The sequence below is a fragment of the Perkinsus marinus genome (assembly GCF_000006405.1).
Source record: "Perkinsus marinus ATCC 50983 genomic scaffold scf_1104296975428, whole genome shotgun sequence".
NCBI lineage: Eukaryota > Perkinsozoa > Perkinsida > Perkinsidae > Perkinsus > Perkinsus marinus.
The window spans coordinates 109,855-132,414 of record NW_003200804.1 but is presented as its reverse complement, the minus strand read 5'-3'; the positions used below and the strand labels follow the sequence as shown (position 1 = coordinate 132,414).

The following is a 22,560-nucleotide window of genomic DNA, read 5'->3' as shown; positions in this document are numbered from 1 at the left end:
ATATCTCACTACTCTTGCGTTGTCAACAGCATTCACAGAGCACTACTTGGAGGTATACATCTGGCATGTCTATAGCGGCAGGACTGCGAGAGATCGTTGATAGACTCAATGCTCCTCCTCTATACATTAATCTATCCTTAGTGCAATTCGATGAGCTGCCAGCGTAATACGACAGCCCCCATAGCGTGACAAGTTACATGTGTAGGTCGACCCTCCTGTCAGTAGTGAACAAGGTCCTTGCAGTGCTCGATCCGAGACACAATGTAGACACCACCACGAGATCATCCCTCTTGAAAACAAGGCTGTCTCTTTGAGCCTCTGCATGATCGTTGGTCAGGTCGATATAGATAATGAGCGTATGGAAGATACCTACAAGCGCATGGTTGACTTCATCACCGTGCTAGGCTATCCTGACGATAGCGCCATGTACTGCCTCGGTTCTCGTCATCGACGCTCCTGTGATGGTGGTGAGTTAGAGCGTCTAAAGAAGGATTCATGAACGGCGACAAGAGAGTACTTCATCCTCTTTTGTACTGGCTATTGGTCAATCTGACTGCCCTCAAGGAGAGGGCATACTTAGCTAGGTAGAAGAGCTGATAAGTCGCGTGCTTGCTCTCGGGGCTCAGATTTCTAACCAATTTCGAAGTCCCTCAGGACTTCCTGCAGGACTATAACATCGCAGATATGTATTCGAAGTATAAGGAGCTCCAGTCTACGTTCAAGGCGAGCCTGGCAGCAGGTTTTGGGAGTATTCCATAGCGTTGTCTTGCTAGGCTACCCATTCGGCCCTGCAACACCAACGGGAGACGTCTGCGATGCCGGAAGAATTGAAACGTGATATTCAGCAACTGAGTGTAGAGAAGGACCAGCTTATTGTTAAGATAAAGGGTATGCTCTTGCTGTACGTGTATGAGCAGTATTTGGTCTCAGCGCTAAAACATCGTACCACTGGTGATGCTGAATTCAACGCAATTTTTGATGTCACTTCTAGACTGCGGCATGAGCAGGAAGAAGAGGTTACTGGATGGCGCATTCGTTGGAGTGGAGATGGGAACTATCGCTCAGGCGCAGTTGGCTGACACGTACAGGAAGCAACGGAGACAGCTTGAGGAAGTCGAAAGGTTGCATCGAGGGGCTGTGCAGAGGCTCCAGGAAATGCGCCAGGCGCGGGCGGAGGCTGAGGAGGAGCCAGGGAGGATGCTGGAGGCACGTATAATGTTAGCATATCGTCGAGGTGTTGGCCAGGTCATACGCAAGGACGTGCACAACGCTGGGGTTCAACTAGAACGGATGAAAGCGGCCCATGATGCACTGTGTGAAGAACTGGAAAGTGCTGAGAAACAACTGAGCGTCCCTAGTGTGGGCATAATGTAGAGCAGTGAAGTGTTCGGACTTGGTCTGGTCAGATTGATGACGCGACGCTGTTGGATATGGAAGAGAAGTTGGAGAGCCTACAGGAAGAGGTTGAGTCGATGGAGAGCAGCCTCAAAAGTCAGTTACAAGTAGTAACTCTCGGCGGTTCACGAGTACTAAAGCTCTCTTATGCTAGGCACAAGCCTCAGTAGAGAACAAAGGTGGAGGGCTGCAGGTCGGTCGTGGTTAGTGTCGGAGACCTTGGGTGGCGGTTGTTGTTGTAGGTTTATAGGCAGCAGGCCCAGCTCGTGGCTAAGAAGCATGAGGCGTTATCGACGAAGGTGGAGGCCATGGAGATAGAGAGGAATGCTGCAGCGCTCGAGTTGGAGAAGTTGGAGTCGAAATACGAACAGCAGATGGGGCATCGGTACGACAGCGAGTGTATGGAAAGAAGTAGAGTGTAGTTACCTCCGACGGGAAGACTTCAAAGAATATGCTGTCACACTGAGAGAGAAAACGAAGAAGTTCAAGTCGGCAAAAAGCGAAATGCAAAGGCTGAGATCCGAGGGGTCCATATTGAAGAGGACTGAACAGTTGTTGAAGGAGAAGTGTGTTCTCTACGGTGTGGTGGCGTTGGATATTTCACCAGGTTGGAAGATTCCAAGAGGAGACTACGAGCAGTCGAGGAGGAGTACGGTGTGGTTGGTCACGACGAGCTGGAGTCGCGTCTGATGGAGGTACACCATGTTGATACCTGGGACTGTGATTTCAGAAGGTCTATACTAGTTTACGGACTATAGTCGTTATGCATCCTGTTGCATAGAATGTAGCAGGCCTCGGAGGCGAAGTCAGCTGCTGATGCCAAGAAGGGATCTCAAATGGAGGAGCTGTCGGAGGTGGTGACGAAAATCAACTTGTTGCTCCGAGAAAAGAAGAACGAGTTGGCGCCTCGCATTAAGGCAGGGCAGCGTGGATGGGCATTTCGGTATGCGCTTTTACAGGTACTCAGGACTACCAGAGAACGACTGGCGGAAGCCGAGGCGATTTACCTCACGAAGAAAACAAAGTAGTCTAGGACACCGCTGGTGCTCTTCTGGTCGACCTTGAGCAGGTATGAGGCTATTGAGACAGACCTCAGCAGAGAAGTAAAGGAGCGTAAGAGCGTGACGGAGAGATTGCTGGAAGAGACCGAATCTTTGCGAAGTCGGGCAGCGGAGATCGAGTTGAAAATCATAGCGTAAACCGATACACCTTGTAGGCGGCTTTTAAGCTCGCGTCGGATGCAGGACCGAAAGTTTGATGGAACGAGGGGAACGAGAACAGCAGTGCCTCGATGGCTCCATGCAGTTCTCCAAAGATCATCCGACGCTCAGTTCTGTCTATGCGGCGAAGATTGGCGAAGTTGAGCGAGTAAAGTTGAGCGCGTTGGGACGGGATTCCTTCACGCTGTGGCTCTCAGACCTGCCAGGCTTTGAAGGTGCAGGAAAAGGATGTCCAGGACTCCTTTGACCGGAGAGTCCATCAGAAGCAATTATTTGAACGATTGAATCGACTTCTTGAGGTGAGCCTGTTATCAATATTGTTTATGACTTGCTCACCGACCAAGGTGAAACTGCGATCGTTGGCGACAGCAGACGGAGAGGTTGGTCTCGGACGAGTAGAGCACTTGGCGAAAGGAGTCAACCGCCTTATAATAGAAGGCAATTAGTGTTCCAGTATTCTGCTGCTGCGCCATGATAATCGTTACACTCATTTCTCGTCTAAAGGAAAATGAGTAGCGTTGTTAATGAGCATTGCTTGGGTAAATAAGATTATGTTTCCAGTAAACAGCAATGGTTTGCACGCAACGTACTCTCCAACAGGAGGTGGTAGAAACTGTTTAAACATGACCCCAAACATACCGATGCTTTACTTAGCTAGACTCGTTTGGTGTACATGATTATCGAAGCTTATGGCAAGTAAAACTATTCGCTTGATGTCTCATATCAACTCAACGCAATGTTGTCGACTAGACGCATCCCACTCCCTCCGAGAGGTATGGTGAACACCCTGAATGCGGGATTCGACCGAAAGACTGAACTCCAACCGGAAATCCGCACGTCGGACCGCCAAATCACAGGGTTGTAACCATCACAGTATTGTGAGTGGACGAAGGGAGAGCAACATGCCATGTGTGGCAAGCAGCTCGACGTCATGTGGTCAAGTCTACGACAAATGCATGGACCCCGTCGTTACCCTTATCAACGCTATGCCCACGGGAGACATATAGACAGTGATCCATACTCATCGCACAACTCCTGGACTCTTCCTACGCTATGCGCAACATGGCGCCGCTTTTATTGAATCACGGTCAAGCATTTCATTCGTTTCCGGCAAGTTGCAATGGCGGCAAACCCACAATATGGACAGACCACTCGGAGGAGAAACGCAACGGACGGTGTAGAGCAATGGTGAATCGAAAACACGAAGAATTGCATGAGGGAGTTAACTGTGCGTGACAGACCCTCAAGTAGTGGGAGTCGATGGATGTAACCAACACCGGTCACAGCAACGGGCAGTTTCGGGAGACATGAGCATACTGATCCTATTCTTACTGCAGCCGTCACATACAGCCTGAAGAACACATTGGTTACTCACATGTCATGGCTCCATGAGATCAGAGAATTAAGACGTGTTGCCCAGCGGCGAGAACCTTACGTTGCCGCAGCTGTAGCAATTGTGTCGTGAGAGCAATCGATGTGCCTCGGATTTCAAAACGGAGTTCCACAAGAAGTCCGAACCGCAACATGAGCACGATGCACTGGCCGACTGGGGCTTCCATGAAGGTGTTCGACTGCGGTGTTTGGGATCAGTGCTTGCCAGTGAAGCGAGTTGCTTCACAGCCTGAGTATCATAGATCCCTCGGTCAGCCATCGGCCTTGGCTACCATATAGTATGAACGGCCGAAATGGTCATGGAGCATCCCTGGCTGTAGTTGAACGCCTTGTAGCCCCGACCAGTCTCTCGGGACATACGAGCATTGATTACAGCCATCACGTCGGTATATATGGATAACCTTGCCGGGGACTCGGAGCTCACTGGTATGGTGGAAGGGCTCGACTTGGCTGATGTCGGGAGGGACATCGTGTATGCTTGACAGGCCCTCAACGGCGTCATCTGACATTCGAAATGCCATTGCTTCCCATTCTGAAATCCTCACCTAAGACTTGTGCTTCAGCCCGGGCAGCGGCCCATCTCCACGGGCGACCCACTGCTGCTGTGACGCCGGAAAAGAACGAGGTCACTGCCTCCGACCATGCCCGAGTAGTGCTCGACTGCGGACTCAGGTCGGGATATTCCACTTCAGACTGCTGGGATCCCGTCGATACCCCTCCAGGGCCTCCACCGACGCCCTGACTCTTTATCGGCCACCAAACACGCCCCGAGCTGTTGCTCACCATCGTGGTGTCCACGTCCCCTGTGTGAGCGTGGTCACGTCGTCTCTTGAGCTGTGCAATGCGTTTGATGTCCCTCAACGCCGCAGCGTCCTCGGACAAGTACTGCCTCGTTCGCATCACACTAGTAGGGTCGGCAAGTCGCTCGATGAGCCTCCTCGCGTTATGCACTGATGCCCTCGGGACCATGTCGTCTCGGTTCACCACGGAGATCACCCCATATTTCTCCGCCGCAGTGGCAAGCGCATCGTCCATGCACGCTGGGGAACCGAACCCGACACATCTAAGGAAGTAGACTTGGAGGACCCAGAAGAGGACACGATGGCCCACGTCAGTGTGTCACAGCCAAGCATGATATCTTGGCGTAATACTATGCATGCCAGAGAGGCGATACCAGCTCCGAGAGAGTGGCCTGTCAGGGAAATCCTGAACCCCTCAGCGTGGAGGCGAGCCAGGCAGCTGCCGACCTCCCTCACGAGGTGCTGCGCGGCGACCAACATCCCTGATGAGGAGACTGTGGAGGACAGGACATGGGCCTAGGTAGTTACCCATATGGCAGTGTCCCATGGTACCATCAGCCAAGTAGAGGGTCCCTTGGAAGGCATTGAGGTCAGTTATGGAGTCCCCAATTGTGGTCGTGCCCGGAAGGATAAGCACTGCCCTTTTCGGAGCCCCTGGGGTATCCCCACCTCTACATGCCAGATAGAAGGTGTGACCAAACTCCCTATACCGTGCATAGTGTGGCTCCGCCAGTACCAGAGTCCAACCCTAGGAAAGAGGCTAACCATGACGTTCCAAGACCATCAGGAGGACCTGAAGTCGGAGGAGCCTCTGAGCGTCCACTGGGGTGAATTCTGCAGGTATATGCACCGCTAGGGTGCACATAAGTTCGACCTCGGCCAAGGTCACTTTCGACGGAATCGGCAGCCCTGGCAGAATGATCCTTCGAAAACACTCAAGCCATGGGCTCCCACCGTGATGAGATTTGCTCTCCAGACTCGGATCGTTCCCTCGAGCGCCGTAGTCTTCCCCCATGAGGTAGTATCTACCTTTTGCTTCAGTGATAGCGGCTTTCAACAGACTCCTCACATGGCCGCGGCGACATCAGCTGTGTTGGCCGTCCATCTCGAGCGAATGCCAGCACTACTAGTGAGCTTGGAAAGCATGCCTATGGCTTCCAGTATGTCGCTACCATAAATGCACAGAGGGCCATACCGGAAAAGGTAGTATGCACCCGAGATATACCTAATATGGGCAAGGCGTCGACGTGGTCAGTGCGCGACGATTCTGACTTGGCAAAAGCTCCCATCGGGAGGACTGATGAGGCCGCCCTCAAGGCTTGGAGGAAATTGCCACCCAGTCTGTAGACCATAGCGACGTTGCTCTCTGGAGTCGACTTGAACGCTGTTAGTCGACCGGCGAGGTACCTGGAACCACGACCAGTAGCAGCAACTGTCCGATAGGGCGTACAGTTGTATCCTCTCCTGCCGTGCTTTCACCCGGTCTAGCAGTAGATCTCTGGCGGCTTCACTGAGGCAGGTATGGCACAGAGTCCCATTCAACTTGTTGAGGCCCTTCCGGACCTCCTCTCGAGTGGCCGAGTCCCGTGTCTGGAATAGCACATAGACCTAGGAGGGTCAACCCCTCGGCCCTCACGTCTAATCCAAGATCGTCGTCCTCATCAACAGGGTGGTCGAGCACCTCTGGGTCGTCCCTATTCTCATGCTCTAGTTGCTGTACATCTTCCAAGGTAGTCCAGTCGGGGTCAGCGGACAGACCTGACCAGGGCCTGCCCGGCAGAGTCAACAACGAGACCCCACGGTTAGCACGCATGACACTATCTTGCAGGTCAGCGGGGATGAGTGGCATCTCGGCGGCGGCCTCAGCTAAGCACGCCTTACAGAACTGGTGGCCACACATCGGGCACACCCTGGCCCTGAAGATGTGCCCTTATCTACAGTAGAGGTTGCCGTGCAAACTGACCTGTTGGTAAAACTGAAGTCGACGGTGCATTTCCAACAGCTCGGTGGCCGTGGCGGGTCCCTTCGAGCCTGCTGATCGCCTCCGAGGGCAGTAGCGTCAGTCCTGGACCGTCGTAGAGAAATAATGTTCACCAGACTGGCCACCCAGCCACGTCGCTGTGGGTCGACGACGCCAGTGGCAGTCTCCTCCTCCACCATGTCCTCGTCGTGGTCCAAGTCTATGATGGGAATACTGCTGGTCACACCTTGAGCCCGCCCCTCTTGTGGAGGACCGAAGGCAGAGGTACTGTCCGATACGCTCGAGATGGGCAACCTGGGTTACAATTGCAGGTACCATTATAGCGGCTTCAGTTCACCTCAGGTGGGCCATAGGGCTCCCTGTGGACGATGGTACGGCCTCTGTGCTTGGAGGGCCTTTGGCTCCTGTGAGTCTCTTCAACATGACTCGAAATCCCCTCGATGCTACGCACTGTCGGAAACTGGCAGCAGACCCTTGACAAACAGGGCGCGCCAAAACGTCTCAACTACGGCAGCGTACGAATGCTAGTTATGTCCCACCAAGCTATGTAGTAACACGACTCAGCTATAGTACAACTGATATCAATAGTGGCATGCATACAGGTATAGTGGCATTTCAACTAGGCCCCTCTGCATCAGCCTTCCGTCGTGCCGATGCCCAGGCCCCGATGTGGTCCCATGGATCGTCAGGCATCTTCACTAGAAGCTCCGCTATCATTGTCTGAGAACACCAGTCGCCGAAACTGGGCCCGCAACACCTACCTCAATGCCCTGCTGCAACTGATGGTCCCGTAGGTAGGTGGCAGTTGCTGAGACCACTCTGTGTGTGCCTATGGCCGTCCTAGCGTCCAGGGGTTCCTCAAAGGAGTTCTCGTATTCAACCTCCATATCGTCACCATCATCACCACTACGCATTCTAACCTACCAACGATCGTTCAGAAAGATGCACAGGGTCAGCTAGCACGTGTGGCGGTGAAAATACGGAAAATTCTGCGGAAATTTTGGAAAATTTTCAGGGATTTTTTCACTTCTACCCGAATCGGTACACGAGCTTCTATTATCAGTAGCCATTGAACTCAGCTGAGCTCAACTGAAATATTCCAACACTGCGCACACAAAGAAAACGACCGAGACCATACGCCAGTCTACCTTAGCGACGCCCTTAGCTGTCGGGGGTATCACCAAAGTCCCCTCCAACACTGGAGCGAAAATCTCAAGTTTAACTTTAGACGAGGCGTTTTCTATCAGGGCGGTACTCGTAGAACAACAAGGGATGTATCTTGCGCACAGCGAAGATTTACCTCAATAGCGATACGGGCCCACCTGCTCCTGCACGTCGGAGCATCTACGTCGGTTATCCGTATGAAGGACCCTTCAGGGGCCGATACCACGTCCGAGAACTTCAAACGAGTCGTCACACTCTTCAACGAGCCAAGGGCGGCCGCCTGTTGCTGAACACCATCGATACCCTCGTCCTTGGACTCATGAGGCTTCTTTTCTTTAGTCATTAAAGAAAAGAATAAACTCGACCCCCCAGCCTTGCTATCATGTCGTGACAGGTCTCTTCCTCGTTGCCCCTAAGGACCCTTCACTGTGTAGACAACTCGACTGAGACCCTCAATAGGAGACGTTATTTTCACGAGTACTCGGTTAAATATCATCCCTGACCTTGGTCGTCAGAATCACTATCCCCTTCTAATGCCGCCAACAGGTCGTCCTCGTCTACAGTGAGACCACCCACGAAGCCTTCCTCGCTACTGCTGTCCACCGTTGCCACAGTGGTGAGCAGATCGTTGGGCCTTTGCCGCGCCGGGCTTGCGTCGGCCTCACTGTCGTGGGGGTCTTTTGTATACAACTGCGGTGCTTGCCAATGGACACGCATAGGAGTGGCCTCGATAGAACTCAGTTTGAAGGGGCCGAACTAAGGCAGAGGTATGAGCCCAACGCCTAACACAGCGTGCCCACCTTGGGTCGTTGCCAGGTTGCTAGGGCATGTAGTAAATACCACACATGGACAACTGGAACTCCCATCTCCATTGCCTGTTGGGCCTTCCTAGTCTCAGTATTGCTCGCAACAAGGACATCTATAGGTGGACCTGAGGTACACTACCAAAACCATCTTGATGAGTATACTCCTACGTGACGAGCTGTCTAGCCCTGCTCGCGGCCCCGCTATGTCAGTGACCACGGTGGCGCCTAGTCTATGCAGTAAGCGTACGACAGGATGCTGAGCAGGGTCCCAATAGTTGCTAGGGACTAGACCAGAATGCCCGACCCTGAGCCCCTAAGACCAGAACACTACTGCTAGCCCGCCAGAGATAGCCCGCTCACCTCCAATGTTTGCTCCCGGATCGCCGGTATGACGGGTCGAACATCCAACTTGGTGGCATCAAGTTCATCGCCGACACTACATACCACAGACACTGTCAAACTCAAGCACCTCGAGGCCAGTACCCCGTGGCCAGCTGGGCCGCCGCATAAGTCCGTGTATGAATATTTCGCAGCATTTCCGTCACATAGTGCAGCTGCCTATCCGACTCGGCCATTTCGAGCCACTTTCGATCCCTGAAAAATTGAGTTAACATTTGAGTGACCAGAGGCTATGAGTACCGTGGTGGTGCTCCTTCCTCGGGAGGGGTCGGGACTGCCGAGCTGCTGGCGTCCGCTGGGTGGTGGTACTCGGCCAAGGGGGCCATGGCGCGCTTGCCAGCGCCCGCCGCTATAATGGCGTTCAGTTGACCTGTGGGAGGGGGGTCACGCAGGAAGTGAAAGAGGTGTGGTATTCACCTTCGAGGGACACTCGGAGCCTCTCTGAATCCGGGAAGAAAACATAAGGGGTCACTTTGATGAGGCTGTGCTCGTTGTCCTTGGCCTCCCACACGTCGTCCCGATCGTCCACAATCACAGCTAGCCGGTGGTTCGACGGGAATATCCTCGACAGAGTCTGAGCGACCAACGACCTTGCACAGCAACAAAGGCCCGCCTTCCCACCTTGCACGTTAGGGCTGACTGAGTGGGTCGCGCAATCAACCGTGGCGGCGCTAAAAGCATGAGCTCAACAGTGGTAGTAACTACAAGTCGCCTACAGCCAAAGTATCGTGCGGAGGGGTCAAGGGCCTTGAGGAGTCGGATCGCGTACTCCCTGGTGCCGTGTGTATAGAGATAGAGCTCATACAACGGGAGTATTTCTTCCAGGAATGTGTAACTACAAGTGAGCCCCTCGCATGGGAGATGAAGGTGCGCTCTATTACAACCCGGGTCTAAGCTTAAGATAGCAGCACGCCGTTGTCGTAGGGCTGGTCCCGATGAAGAACTGATACACCTAGGGCACCTCGGGGTCTGACAAACGACCCTATCGAGATCGCCAACTACCTTTTCCTCGTCAAGCCTGCCCGTATCCCTATTGGGCGCTAGATTATAGCAGGTTACATCTAACACACGATTACATGGGGCATTCCCTGGCGTAGTCTACGGACCCGGGAAAAGGAGGTCGATCCTCTTGTTGGTGACATGTAGGATGGTATGGTCAATGTCAAGAACAGCTACTAGCCTTTTAGAGGATGCTAATGTACGTATCGTAGACGACTCCAATGACGCAGCGAAAGCCTGATGGGATATTGCCCACTACAGGGGGACACCGCAGGCTTACAGCGGACACTCTGATACCAGCGTCACCACTGAGGAATTCTGTAGCATAGTAGCCGCCTTTCTCGAGGGCCGCCCGTCGCTCTAATACAAGAAGGCATCAGCTGCTACCAGGTGGGATAAGAAGTCTACCCTCATCACTATCAACGACGGACTCCTCTTGAGGCCCTTCACTATCGTCATCATCAGCAGAAAGGTCATCGTCCTCCAGCGAGAGGGGGTCTTCCTTCCAAGCATTGACTCCAGACGACGACCCAGCGTTATGACCCGGCCCGGCATCTCCCTTCCCTAGCTCAGCACTATCCACTATGGCACAGCAAGTAGCACACATTCCTTGCCAGACCAGATCGTGAGGACACTGAAAGTCGCACATGTCACCCTAGTCGAACCAGTGGGAGAAGTATGCATATGGTCAACTACATGTGTTGGTGACAATACGAAAATTCAAAGGGAATATTGGGAAATAGATATTCATTTCTGTACACTTCTACCCAAATTCGTATATGAACTCCTACACTTAGTGAGGAAGCTCCTGAGCTCAGCTGAGGAAACCAAACATAGGGAGCGTATTTTTCTCTCAGGCAAAATCATAAAGTTAGCAGTTCACGCTAACAAATAGTGTTTCAGGCTGAAACTTCAACAAGGCTCAGATATAGAGATGACCTACCATACACTGAAGTGAAACGGTCGTATTATTGACCGTTACACATATCTTATATTCCAACACTGAGCAGAGCCTGGCGACGATCACCTCATCCTTCCTCCCCTGCTGGTCGTCGTCGTCGTCGTATCCTGTCGCCTGTCGCTTCGACGAGCCCCCCTCTAGTCTATCCATAACCCCCACACCAGCCTTCCGTTTGCTCCCCCCGTCCCTGGAGGGCAGTGGAGGCACTACATCTGCATTGCATCCCAGTGCTTGACTAGGCGAGGAAGGAGAGGAAGCGGACATCGGTCGAGGCTGACCCTACAGTGATGGGAACATCAACGCTAATGAGAGTAACGTTACTATCAACTCCACAGAGACTCTCGACACTGAAACGCATTGTTTAAACTGCATTCAACTTCTCACATCTAGGACATAATTATCAAACTATCATACGGAAAATGTCACTGCCCGCCTTGCCACGCTACCGCGGGCTTATCTCTACCCCTAAAACCTCCTGGCGAACCAACTCGTAGACGTAAAAGTTGATGCCGACTGCCGGGATTACTTTAATTAGCTCGGGAATCTTGGAAGAATATCATCAATAACAGCGTGGTTACTTCCCCCCACTTACCAAGCCGCGATAGAGTCCCCGAATGGATTCCGCTTTCACAATTTGCCGGGCGACTGTCAAAAAACTGGGCGCAGCCACTCCCACGCACATCTGTTGGCGGCGACGTATGAGGTCCAGAGGGAAAATGATCATAGAAGCTGTTGAGCCTAGAGGAGAAGCCCATCACGGTCCGGGGGAGACCCAAAGGGCCAGCACGCCTACCCGCCATTGCCCCGCAAAGGAGACTCGACAACCAAGTGCCCCTCTGCTTCTCAAGGGCATTGAATGAGCTCATGCCGAGCACCTGCCTGAATACCCATTTCTCTATCTCGATCGCCTTCACCTGAATTTATCACAATTCCATTTAGAATTGAGAAACTCCTGCGCTACCTGGAGAGTTTCGTATATGGCGAAATTAAGTGCTATGTTCAGCCCTTGGCACCATATTGTTACTCCCAGGCCTTTGAAAAGGGAGCTCAGGCCTTCCGTCCGCGCGATTTCGCGAAGTGTTGGTATGATACCCCAATTTCGGAGAGTGTCATTGGTCGCTAAACGAGTTCTGACCAAATCCAACGGATAGGTAGCGACCTGGAAAGGAGAGGATTCGTGCAAATTTTGGTATGAGCTATTCACGTTGGCAGCGCAGCCTCCCATAAATCCGGCAAGGAACCGGCATGATATCCCTGGGTCGGTCGGCGACGACCAGTACGGCCGCATCAGAATCTTTGCTTTCTCGTAAACGTAGTAATTTATGGCGCCATATGGGAACTTGTGGATCACCGATACGAGGTTACCTAGGAGCCCAAGCCGGATATCTTAGGTTGGTTCATGGAAGATACGGATCATGTCCACTAAAGGACCATCCCTCTTTCAGTACCTCGCCACATGCTCGTAATTCCCTCTTTCTCCAATATATTTTTCATGGTCCTATATATCGAATCCTGGGAGTGCACCGTCTTAGAGGCCCCCATTGAGCTCACCTAAGGCCCCATTCACAACAACCCCCCGGGGCCCTCCCACCTGGTAGAGTATGGTCAACCTCGACAATGGGGCCGTCGCCGTCTTCGCCGTCGCGCTGCCACAGGACCCACCCAACAGGCTGGCCCACACCTTATAGTCCTGTTGGGTACTGCTACTGCTACCGTTAACCATAGAAGGACCAGTCACATTTACAACAGCTTCGTTCCACATTGGAAAATCTTGCGTTCTTAGACTTCCTCAACGCGAAATAGACGGCTTGGTTGAATTGATCAGCGTGTAAATTTCCGCCTCCCCTCATTTGATGAGCTCGTCTCCTCCTCAATCTGTGGATCGAACTCTTCCGCCCTTCGATACGCGGCAACGTGTGCTAGGGGTAGGGCGTATCGATCTGGCCATCGGAATGTCATATGTTCAGGTTGAAGACGCTACGTTGGGGACTTTCAACGCAGGGGGAGGATGCTGGGCCCGTAGCTCGCTAAGAGGCCGAAACCCACGGGGCGAGTAGGGGTTATAACGTGTAAATGGGGTATAGCCGGACCGGCAGGTACCCTGAAAACAAGGGCGAGACTCTTCCGCAGTACCACGAGTGTTTCCCTTACTCAGTGAAAGGTCAACATATCCTCCACCATCCCTGCCAGGAGTTTGAGGGTCCTGCCAGGGACTATCGTAAGGCGGGTGCCTTGGCTAGGAACATGACTGGTAAGCAGCGCGACTACCAGGGAAAATAACACCAGAAGGGTCGCATTTGCGATTCAATCTCTTCTTCCCAAACTCTTGCAGCGTTGCGAATCTCTTCACCTTGTGGATCCGATATCAAAGAGAAGATCATCCAATCGCGTTCGGTGCTCTTTACACTTGCCGTTTCGTAGGTCACTGTACGATTAAGGACGATCTCAACATGTGGTACTACGGCCATAGCAGGAGTTTTTATGGCAACAATGTTGGCTCATTCAATACGAAGCTGTACCGATCAGAGAGCATGCAATAGCCGTTGTATGTGTTCACGCCAAGTGTTCGGGTTCAACAAACTAGCCGTTGAAATTTGAGAATTCAGCTGTAATTCTCGCCGAGTAGTTGTCTATCGAGTACCAGATTAATGCATACCTCATCCCTAGCGGCAGTGGAGAAGTCAAGGAGGGCTCTGCAAACTGATCCAATCCCCAGACCCCTCAGGGCCAGCGCATCATTAGCTGTTGTTGGGAAGGGTCACAGTGGAGAGGCACGCCGACGCAACCTAGGGAAAAGTAGGACAGCAGTGCTCTCAGCTCCATAAGTAAGTCATCAAAATCTAGGTGTATCTGCTCGGGAGCTTGGTCTGGACTTTTTCCATACTCTCTCTGAACAGAATGGCCCTGCTGTATGTTTGGGGAAGACCAGGTATGTCAGCGAATATCACGCTTCTTCTGTTGCTCAAATACGACTGCTAGGATAAAATATGATTCAACTGATTTGATCTGCCACTCTCGGGAGACATATTCTGACGACTTAGATTCACGACATGGGGTCCTGGTCCACCGAGAGCGGGCAGTACCCGTTGGCGACGGGATTTGAGATTAGAGAAGAAAAGCCGAATCTTTGATTCGAGTGAACATCCCGCGACGCAATTCAAAAGGATGTATGAAAGAGGAGATATGCCTTTTGTCATAAAGCACGGTAAGTTGAAAAATTTTGTCGGATGGTCAAATGAGCCTTCTGCCGGAGTTGAACCGACGACCTCCCGCTTACTAAGCGGGTGCTCTACCAACTAAGCTAAGAAGGCTGTAGGATTTTGTGTTATACTGTCCATATCAGGAGCCAAATGTTATCTTGAGTGGAGAGTGTCTCCATCAAAACTTGACTATCAGCACTTTCTGCCCGTGTTCGTCGACGGTACGAGAGAAAAGAGTGAACCGTAAGATGGAAAAAGATCACACAATAGGTCACATCGCGATTTAGATACCGATTCATGGCCCGTGAGGCTTGTCTAACCCTGATCAAGGAAGGAAATGAGGCTAAGATACTATCAGCAGTCCCACAGTTGGTGGTGCCGCTAAGACAGGCTTTGAATACAAGGGACCCAGAGACTGTGGTAGGGCCTAGGGGCATCGACGCTAACAATGCCTATATCACAGCTGAGCAGGTGAACACTCTACACGTGCTACAGCTGTTGGCTAAAACCTCTCCTATGGTTGGCGAAGCCTTAGTGCCGTACTACCGGCATCTTCTGCCAATTATGAGTATCTTCAAACCCAAGAAGCGGAACACGTGGAATGTGATAGACTACGCCCAGCGGAAGGAAGATTGGCGGAATCTTGGTACGGTATACCCTCAGCAGACCTCTGTCCCACCTTGTTGCTAGGAACTCTCATCGAAGAAACACTGAACGTGCTGGAGTTGACTGGAGGTGAAGATGCATTCGTTAACATCAAGTACATGATACCCACGTACGAGAGTTGTGTCTATTGAAGTCGTTTGAGAGTCTCAAACGAAGACCCATGGAGAATCTTACAAGTTATGGTATTCATCAGATGTCCCACCAAAGCCGACCTTGTGTTAGTCCATACGGTGCTTTATGTCTCAATTCAATATTGACGCGGTTCACTCGAACTCTTTCACTTGGAAACACAGCAGTGCCATCTTGGTGTTCGGTAAGAAACACAATAAGTATCTCAATCCTATCACGGGGATATTACAAATACATTCCCTCAGGAATGTTCCCCTTCTTGCGATACAGCGCCTTCTCTCGTGCCTTCCTCAAATCCTCAGCTGTCACACGCATGCGTCGTTCACGCAACGCCAACATACCCGCTTCAGTACCTACCAAAGTTAGAATAACTCAAACCCTCGATTCAACTGCCCGTACAAATGGCCTTGATATCGGCTCCACTGAGATCATCCTGAGAAACCACAATGCAGATCATAAATGTAATGCCTCGAGCTCACCTTGCTGTGAACAAACTCTTCCAGATCTACATCATCCGCTAGAGTCATCTTAGAAGTGTGGATTTGGAAGATGCGCCTCTTGGTGTTGATATCCGGCAAGGGGAATTCAATTTTACGATCAATTCGACCTGTGAGATGCCAGAGTGGCCGCAAAGTATCGTCAGCAAGCTGAGGTGGAGTTACCAGGCCTCAAGAGAGCAGGATCAAGGCTTTCGATTTTGTTGGTGGCAAGGATGACCTTCACATCCGCCGATTGATCGAAACCATCGAGTTGGTTGAGTAACTCGAGCATCGTCCCTAAAGGCGATAATCAAAATGGTCAGCTAGGAGGATCTCCACTCACTCTGAATCTCCCTCTCCCCTCCCGATGTCGTATCGTACCTGTAGCCAGTCGCTTAAAAAGCCCGTAAAGACCCATTGCCGCCACTACCGTTTCGTTCCAACGGCATCGATTTCATCTATGAAAACAATCGATGGAGCTTGCTCATTTGCCACTCGGAACATTTCCCGAACCAACTTGGGGCCATCACCAAGATACCTACGTACGACTCTCCAGCTCTCGGCAACTAGCCGACCGCCACGTACTTCTGGATGAGCTCAGAGCCCACAACCCTAAGGAAAGTGGCGCTAGTCTCGTTCGCAACCGCCTTGGCCAGTAATGTCTTGCCAGTGCCAGGTGCGCCATATAGAATGACACCTTGAGGCAGCTAGGTGAGATTTAAGTACGACCAACGACCAGGACTACCCTTCGGAGGCTTGATACCAATATCCTCGTACAGCTCCGGATGAGTGAGGGGGAGCTCTACGGCCTCCTTTATTTCCTGAATCTGCTGCTCTAGACCACCAATGTCGCTGTAAGACTCGAGAGGTGCCTAAGGCGCGACAGGCACGGTCACGAGAAAACGAAATGATTAGGCCACTCGACTGCACCGTAACTGTCACTAATTTTTCTTCCCTTGATGAGCGTCGAGCAACAGGTTCACCGTTTTTCACAAGCATACCCACCGTTGAGCTAAAACACATCTAGAGACCTCCCGAGAGTATTACCTTGTCGACCTTCATAACGCTGACCAATGGATCAACATCATCTGCTAGTATACCCACGATGGACATGGACTGTTAGAAAATGAAAGTAGTGTTGGCTTCCTAGGTCAATGGCCGTACTTTGTTATGGAGGAGAACTGAGCTGCCGGGCTCGAGCTGATCTTGGTCGACGATAGAGAGAATGTTTACATAAAACCTAGGCAGCAGAAATGAACATGAAAACAAAGACCACTGTCCTACTCAGGACCATTGGAGGTAGACACAATAGCATGGCTGTCATCTATGAGCTCCTCCAGGTTACCAACACTGATTGGTTTTCCCCGAATCTCGTCAACCTGTGAGGAAAAGTTGCAACAGATGCTGGGTTCGAACCTGGGCCTTCACCAGTACCTTGTTCCTCTCCTCCTCAGTCCTGTCCTCTCCACCAACCTTCATAGCCTCCTGTCGGTTGATGAACTCTTCCTCCATGAGCAGGTAGTCCTGAAACCATCGAGCCATTTCACGACTAAAACGCGGCGAATGAAGTCACCTTGATCCTATCAAGTTTGAGCATTCGCAATCTGCATTTGCTAGTGGGAACTACTGTTGGTATTTTTGACATGCCCGGTGGTCCTGACGAACATGGCAATATGCTTGCATCCTGAGTCAACCCAGAATATCTCTAACTACCCTTATTAAAGCGCTTCTTTCTCCTGCCGAAGTGCGCTGGTGGAGGGGCGGGTCCCTTCTTTTTAGACTTATCCTGTTTTTTCTTATCGCCGCCACCTGGTCCTCCAGGGCCGCCCATTCCTCCTGGTATATTCCCCATGCTCGATACTCCTCAAACGGGGGATGAGAATAAAAAGAGAGAAAATCCTCCTCAAGTGGAATATCACACCCTCGCCGAACACAACACTCTGATCCTTGTTAATGCCAGAGGAACATGAAATGTGTCTGAGGTCAAATTAAAGCAGCTGGTGAGTGAAAGAGCAGTGTAAATCTTGTCCAGTGCTAGCTTTATCGTTGGTCTTCGAACACACGAAATGAAGACTCGAACTCAAGAGTCTTGCTCAAGGCTAACTGGCGATTCTCAGGGCCGACCAAACAAGGTTGAAGCTAGAGTACGTAAAATGGAAAACGTACTCTATCCGACATTATATTACTGCATCCAAACCGAAAATTGAAGCTGCCGGGAATTGATCCGGGGATCTTTGGGTTGCCCGTGCTACGTTGATCTCAACATGGCGCGCGCTAAAACAAATGGTTAGCTCATATAAGCACGTAACCATCCGGTATTCACCTCAGCTCCAACATTGTCTGTACCAGTCGATCATTGGCTTTATATTTAAATAAAATGGTTCGCATGGCAGCTGACGTGTCGCAGGATTGGAACCCTGTGGTTCTCAACAAGGGTCGGCCGAAGAACCCTGCTAGCAGGACTGCAGTTAACGACGCCAGGAGGTAAGCAATCTCAATTCGAGGCAGGCTTGTGATGGTCGTTTGGTTCAGGACTGGTCAAGACGTTGAAGTGACTGCGAAGTGGCGTGGCGGACAGAACATGAGTACCAAAGAGGGACTTCCCGCCAACGCTGCCAAGCTTGATCAGGACAACGCTGTAGGACAGTGAAATGCAGCATGCCCTTCTGGTCCACTACTGTACCATTATATAGGTGTACAAGCACCCCCACATCAGCACTGAGTTCCGACATGCCCTCCAGCAAGCAAGGCTGGCTAAGAAGATGAGCCAGGCTGACCTTGCCAAGGCAATCAATGAGAAGCCCACCGTCATTAATGAGTAAGATTGATCCCGTTGATCTCGTCTATCTTCATTTCGCCACATAGGTACGAGTCTGGTAAGGCGATACCTAACGGAGCCATCATCAGCAAGCTCAACAGAATTCTCGGTACCCGCCTCCCCAAGGCTAAGGCAGCTAACTAGATGTAGTGCTGCTGCTTGTATGTTAAGAAGAGCTTCATACCTCTCGATGGGTCTAGGCTCGAAATTGTACAGTTTCTGTCATTTTGATGGGGAGTGATGGACGACAGAGCGTGATATCATTTATCTGTAAAAATACTCTCCTCATCTACGGGAGAACCTCTCTCACACTTATTATGGTGTTGTCGTACAGTGCCGTCAATAATACTCTCATCCGTCAGCCTGTGGCCGCCGTACGTGCGCTCTGCGGCTGCGGACTTGGGAGCTATCAACGTGATCGGCGCTTGAGTTGAGCATCACCAGCGCTCGAGGCTTATAGTTTATCACATAATTCATGTCCGAATGAATGAACGCTATGAACACGATGAGCCCGCACGCATCTTTTAAGTGAGACGATTCATATTTGAACTGGCTGGCCGCGCATCAGTGACATCAATGGTAGGCGATTTCCAATTGATTCAGGACGCTAGAGCCTACGCAGGAGCCCTAGGACGGGGAAGTGGGAGTTGATTATATTGCTATATGCTTAATGCCTTCTACGCTCACACAGCAGTAGCTCTTGTGTGTTTATTACATACAAATTGTCAGTCGCTTGCTTGATCCAGTCAATAACGCGTCATTCGTAATAACTAAGTCTAACCAAACTCCGCAGCCAATCATGAAATTTTAGCATCACCAGAAACGTCAACTCGCGAACCTATGAAGAACAGTCCGGCTGCTAGTGTATCGCTCTCGTCCTGTGGCGTCCAATTAGCCATATTGTTAGACTGCTTCTCGGCCCAAAATAGTACAGTTAGTACATAATCGGCTCTGATGGATTTCAACGTGGCGATGGCGTTAAGGACTGCGTCGTCTCCCGGCTCATATCAACGCCTCTTCCCGCGTAGAAGTTCTGCGACTCGCTCACTAAGCTTCTAAGGATTCTCTGTTGTTGATTTAAAGGTGCGCGAGGGCGTTCCTATTCGATCATGGCAATCTAAGGTGATTACTAGAGAGATGAGAGCTACTATGGCTTCAGCGATGGCATATCTGCCCCTCGAGTTGAATCGGCCATAGTAGCAATTAAACTGACACAGTTCATAATCATTGGAGTTATTTCGATCATGCCGTCAGAATTGATTTTCCTATCTCATGCGCCTGCCAAATTAATTGCACTTGGAGCGTTGGCATAGCCACCACGCCCGAGAAAATGACCTCACTAACAGCGAGATTCATTGTACTAAGGCATATATTGGAGCGGTGGCATAGCCGCCCCGCCATAAAAAAATTGATCTCACTAACAGCGAGATTCATTGTACTAAGACATATACTGGAGCGCTGGCACAGCCGTTCCGCCCGACAAAATTGATCTCACCAACAGAGGAATTAATCGTACTCATGAATATTTCGAAGCGTCGGCATAGCCGCCCCGGCCGACAAAATTTTTCTCACCAATTGAGGAATTGATCGCACTGAGATATATCTTAGGGCGGTGGCATAGCCGCCCCGGCCGAAAATTGCTCTCACTTACACCGACAGGCCTTCATAAGGCATAGAGCTTTATGCGTTCACACCATCACATCCAGTCAGCATCGTAGTCCCGCTATAGCATCCATCCAGAAGGCTTGATTACATTGACACCCTCCCCCAACAGTACCAAGTCTATTGAGTCCGTATACTAAGTCGACCGTACGGAAGCGCCTGATATGCTCTACTACTGTTTTAAGCTTGTAGCGTCACGCGCTATTTTGAAATTGGCAGACTCGGGCAAAGCAGTAATACTTGTGGCATGTCTGGCCTTCTGAAGGCTGCTATGAAGATGCAAATCCCTACCAAATACGCACTACCAACCGGAAGGCAGCTTCGATGCAGCCTCTGACGCAATACCACTGTAAGTGGGCGATCAGTAAAAATGGATGGCTCAAAGATCACATGAAAATATCTGTTCACTCATTTCCAGAGTCCTTAGCTTCGCTGCCTGGCCACAGCATCCCTCCCTCCGAAATACCTACAAACACTCCCTGCTTCTCACGAATCGCGAGTCACGATTATGCGCTAGCGTTCCACTAGTCTTTGGCGACTGCATGGCCATTATAGAGTAAGCGTAGCAGATCGGAGGACTGGTAGAAGATGCTACCTGTCTCTTGCAAGGCTCTCCGCGCGTTCTCAGCCGCCGAGGTCTCAACGTGCCCCACTTTCCGCCTGTGGATTTTCAACGTTTTCCGAACAGTACCAGAGAGCACTGGTTGAGCCGTCCCAATCGTTTCTGCTGAGTCTTCTGCATCTACGTCACATTGGGTTTCTGTGGAAACTCCGGCGATTTGGTCAAGTGACCCTTCCGAGTTTCTTTCGTCAGGATAGAGGAGTACTCCCACTTTGTCGTACCTCTCATACTTGTCAACCCATTCCTGAACAGCAGTTTATACACAAGTGGAGCTCGCGAGCGGATGAGAGAGTCTACTCACGAGCATCAATTTCACCTGTAGTGCCTGCCAGTTAGCATCTTCAAACCCCTCAGTACTCCTCGAGTTTTCGATGTCTTCAGGTTTAAAACTCATCAGAGCGAAAGCTCTCGTGACATCTTTCCCCGCAAATAGGTGGTATCTACCACCGGGGCCGTAGAGGTCTCGTCGGTCTACACAAGAAAGATTCTTTATTAAGAAATTGAGCGCGTGGGAGCGCGGCGCTCCGAGCGCCCCGACATGTGATATCAACATGTCGACATGTGAGAATCTTCAGAGAGGAATTTTCCAATGCGTCGTCGATTTTCATTCGAATTGCGGACCAAGCTTTAAACTTACGTGTCACATCATAAACGATCCCTTTCAATGCCACATACACTTCTCCAGTTGTTTCACCGTCATACATTGATAGGAGCTGCGGCCCGAAGACCTTGCTGCTATCAGGGACTTCGTGAGCTCGTTTCATCCGCAAAGGTTTGATAGTACGAGCAGAGTATACTACGCGTCAAAGAAGACAAAAAAAATAACAGCTGCGGGATTCGAACCCGCGCCCTTTCGGACCAGCGCCTGAAGCTGACGCCTTGGACCGCTCGGCCAAACTGTCGTTAGAAAACTACTTTGCCAATATTGTTGTGTATTTGTATATCAACAAATTCACTATGAACCATCCACTGCATATTCCTGCAGGCATCTATTAAACAAGGGAACATGCTTCGAAGCCTGGCGAACGGACTATGGATGCTCCTACTATGAGCATTAGGAGAAGACTGCTCTCAAATTCAGTGTACTATGATAACTCAACACACCGGGGTCCGAAGACCAGGGCGCTGGAAAGTCACAAATTACTGCATGCCCAATAGTTCCAATACTATTGCGTATTGTTCTGAACATTGACAGGCAGAGTGGATCGCATTGCCGCACTAGTTGAAGTGAGATCCGCTCCGGCCATGGTGCTCTTTTCGCAGCTTTTGCCTCCTAAAGTGAGTAAGCGACGGGTATCTCGCCCCAGCTCGGCGACTTCTCGAGCGGAGCCTTAAGGTCCTTGTGTGATTGTGAAACCTGAAGAACGAAGGTATGAGAAATGCAAGGTTCACTGCATCTCCCCTCGTATTTCTATCCAAGAAGCCTAGCCCCATGGTTAGCAAATTCAAGATTCCGGTTCTGAGATGCACATTTGCAAAAACAATGTGATGTGTAACTGAGACTCTCCGCGATGAATGGTTGCGGCCTGGAAGCTTCCCCTAGCCGTTTTGCAGAGTCCTGCAATTCTTCCTGTGAAGAGATTGGCAATTTTAGATTGCCGCGCCTCCTGGTATTTACTGTAGTGATATTCCTCTTCAAGTCATCGAACTCATGTGGAACAGGGTGTGGACTACATTGGACGGAACCACAGCGGCTGAACCACAGATTTTTGTCACTCCAAATCAACGTAGGGCCCTGATTAATTCGAAGTCCATGTTACGATGTAATGTGTGTGAGTATTTGAAGGCCGACAATCAGTGTATGCCAGATCTCAAGGTGTTGGGTTTGCAGTGTCAAGCTTAGATGCGTATTGTCGAGTTTGCGCGC

At 50.9% G+C, this 22,560-nt stretch overlaps 9 protein-coding genes and 2 non-coding genes across 11 annotated transcripts; 3 read left to right on the top strand and 8 right to left on the bottom strand.

Annotated features, from left to right (window-relative positions):
- Nucleotides 1-65: 65 nt before the first annotated feature.
- Nucleotides 66-3,061, top strand: Pmar_PMAR013692 (Intraflagellar transport, putative; the record flags this gene model as incomplete). The annotated part of the gene is made up of 19 exons (XM_002765580.1): nt 66-163; nt 206-263; nt 338-426; nt 477-584; nt 627-723; nt 774-888; nt 931-1,016; nt 1,066-1,359; nt 1,407-1,502; nt 1,550-1,588; nt 1,638-1,780; nt 1,818-1,961; nt 2,003-2,090; nt 2,187-2,312; nt 2,355-2,419; nt 2,465-2,590; nt 2,640-2,763; nt 2,813-2,914; nt 2,960-3,061. 19 exons carry the CDS (start codon nt 66-68, stop codon nt 3,059-3,061), a joined length of 2,100 nt encoding a protein of 699 aa, XP_002765626.1.
- A 590-nt stretch (nt 3,062-3,651) lies between these two features.
- Nucleotides 3,652-5,042, bottom strand: Pmar_PMAR013691 (hypothetical protein; the record flags this gene model as incomplete). The annotated part of the gene is made up of 4 exons (XM_002765579.1): nt 3,652-3,966; nt 4,051-4,236; nt 4,280-4,509; nt 4,553-5,042. The coding sequence occupies 4 exons, from the start codon at nt 5,040-5,042 to the stop codon at nt 3,859-3,861; spliced, it is 1,014 nt and encodes a 337-aa protein (XP_002765625.1). The 3' UTR covers nt 3,652-3,858.
- An 830-nt stretch (nt 5,043-5,872) lies between these two features.
- Nucleotides 5,873-7,295, bottom strand: Pmar_PMAR013690 (hypothetical protein; the record flags this gene model as incomplete). The annotated part of the gene is made up of 7 exons (XM_002765578.1): nt 7,126-7,295; nt 6,771-7,082; nt 6,608-6,723; nt 6,444-6,565; nt 6,258-6,397; nt 6,080-6,214; nt 5,873-6,032 (listed from the first exon to the last, which is right to left on the bottom strand). The coding sequence occupies exons 1-7, from the start codon at nt 7,209-7,211 to the stop codon at nt 5,873-5,875; spliced, it is 1,071 nt and encodes a 356-aa protein (XP_002765624.1). The 5' UTR covers nt 7,212-7,295.
- A 108-nt stretch (nt 7,296-7,403) lies between these two features.
- On the bottom strand, nt 7,404-8,295 carry Pmar_PMAR013689 (hypothetical protein; the record flags this gene model as incomplete). The annotated part of the gene is made up of 3 exons (XM_002765577.1): nt 7,404-7,508; nt 7,550-7,708; nt 8,089-8,295. 3 exons carry the CDS (start codon nt 8,293-8,295, stop codon nt 7,404-7,406), a joined length of 471 nt encoding a protein of 156 aa, XP_002765623.1.
- A 149-nt stretch (nt 8,296-8,444) lies between these two features.
- Nucleotides 8,445-12,879, bottom strand: Pmar_PMAR013688 (hypothetical protein; the record flags this gene model as incomplete). Its single annotated transcript, XM_002765576.1, has 23 exons — nt 8,445-8,708; nt 8,753-8,883; nt 8,927-9,071; nt 9,119-9,194; nt 9,242-9,352; nt 9,398-9,527; nt 9,575-9,731; nt 9,779-9,828; nt 9,874-9,992; nt 10,039-10,109; nt 10,160-10,218; nt 10,264-10,393; nt 10,437-10,516; nt 10,565-10,790; nt 11,184-11,259; nt 11,328-11,396; nt 11,564-11,661; nt 11,710-11,855; nt 11,911-12,010; nt 12,079-12,276; nt 12,322-12,482; nt 12,566-12,668; nt 12,709-12,879. The coding sequence occupies 23 exons, from the start codon at nt 12,877-12,879 to the stop codon at nt 8,445-8,447; spliced, it is 2,871 nt and encodes a 956-aa protein (XP_002765622.1).
- Nucleotides 12,880-12,970: 91 nt separating this feature from the next.
- Pmar_PMAR013687 (conserved hypothetical protein) lies at nt 12,971-15,114 on the top strand (the record flags this gene model as incomplete). Its single annotated transcript, XM_002765575.1, has 9 exons — nt 12,971-13,042; nt 13,085-13,170; nt 13,214-13,368; nt 13,539-13,569; nt 14,159-14,322; nt 14,461-14,560; nt 14,605-14,737; nt 14,789-14,963; nt 15,008-15,114. The coding sequence occupies 9 exons, from the start codon at nt 12,971-12,973 to the stop codon at nt 15,112-15,114; spliced, it is 1,023 nt and encodes a 340-aa protein (XP_002765621.1).
- On the bottom strand, nt 14,356-14,428 carry Pmar_PMAR013686. The gene has a single exon. It is a non-coding gene; the product is annotated as a tRNA-Thr (tRNA).
- Nucleotides 15,115-15,337: 223 nt separating the features above from the next.
- Nucleotides 15,338-17,443, bottom strand: Pmar_PMAR013685 (26S protease regulatory subunit, putative; the record flags this gene model as incomplete). The annotated part of the gene is made up of 14 exons (XM_002765574.1): nt 15,338-15,465; nt 15,512-15,545; nt 15,592-15,719; nt 15,775-15,888; nt 15,935-15,972; nt 16,022-16,129; nt 16,177-16,288; nt 16,337-16,463; nt 16,639-16,707; nt 16,756-16,831; nt 16,876-16,970; nt 17,026-17,115; nt 17,165-17,247; nt 17,305-17,443. The coding sequence occupies 14 exons, from the start codon at nt 17,441-17,443 to the stop codon at nt 15,338-15,340; spliced, it is 1,341 nt and encodes a 446-aa protein (XP_002765620.1).
- Nucleotides 17,444-17,968: 525 nt separating this feature from the next.
- Pmar_PMAR013684 (multiprotein bridging factor type 1, putative) lies at nt 17,969-18,553 on the top strand (the record flags this gene model as incomplete). Its single annotated transcript, XM_002765573.1, has 4 exons — nt 17,969-18,075; nt 18,124-18,229; nt 18,285-18,409; nt 18,457-18,553. 4 exons carry the CDS (start codon nt 17,969-17,971, stop codon nt 18,551-18,553), a joined length of 435 nt encoding a protein of 144 aa, XP_002765619.1.
- A 1,699-nt stretch (nt 18,554-20,252) lies between these two features.
- Nucleotides 20,253-21,457, bottom strand: Pmar_PMAR013683 (steroid binding protein, putative; the record flags this gene model as incomplete). The annotated part of the gene is made up of 4 exons (XM_002765572.1): nt 20,253-20,537; nt 20,667-20,937; nt 21,010-21,164; nt 21,331-21,457. The coding sequence occupies 4 exons, from the start codon at nt 21,455-21,457 to the stop codon at nt 20,476-20,478; spliced, it is 615 nt and encodes a 204-aa protein (XP_002765618.1). The 3' UTR covers nt 20,253-20,475.
- Nucleotides 21,458-21,515: 58 nt separating this feature from the next.
- Nucleotides 21,516-21,595, bottom strand: Pmar_PMAR013682. The gene has a single exon. It is a non-coding gene; the product is annotated as a tRNA-Leu (tRNA).
- Nucleotides 21,596-22,560: the final 965 nt, after the last annotated feature.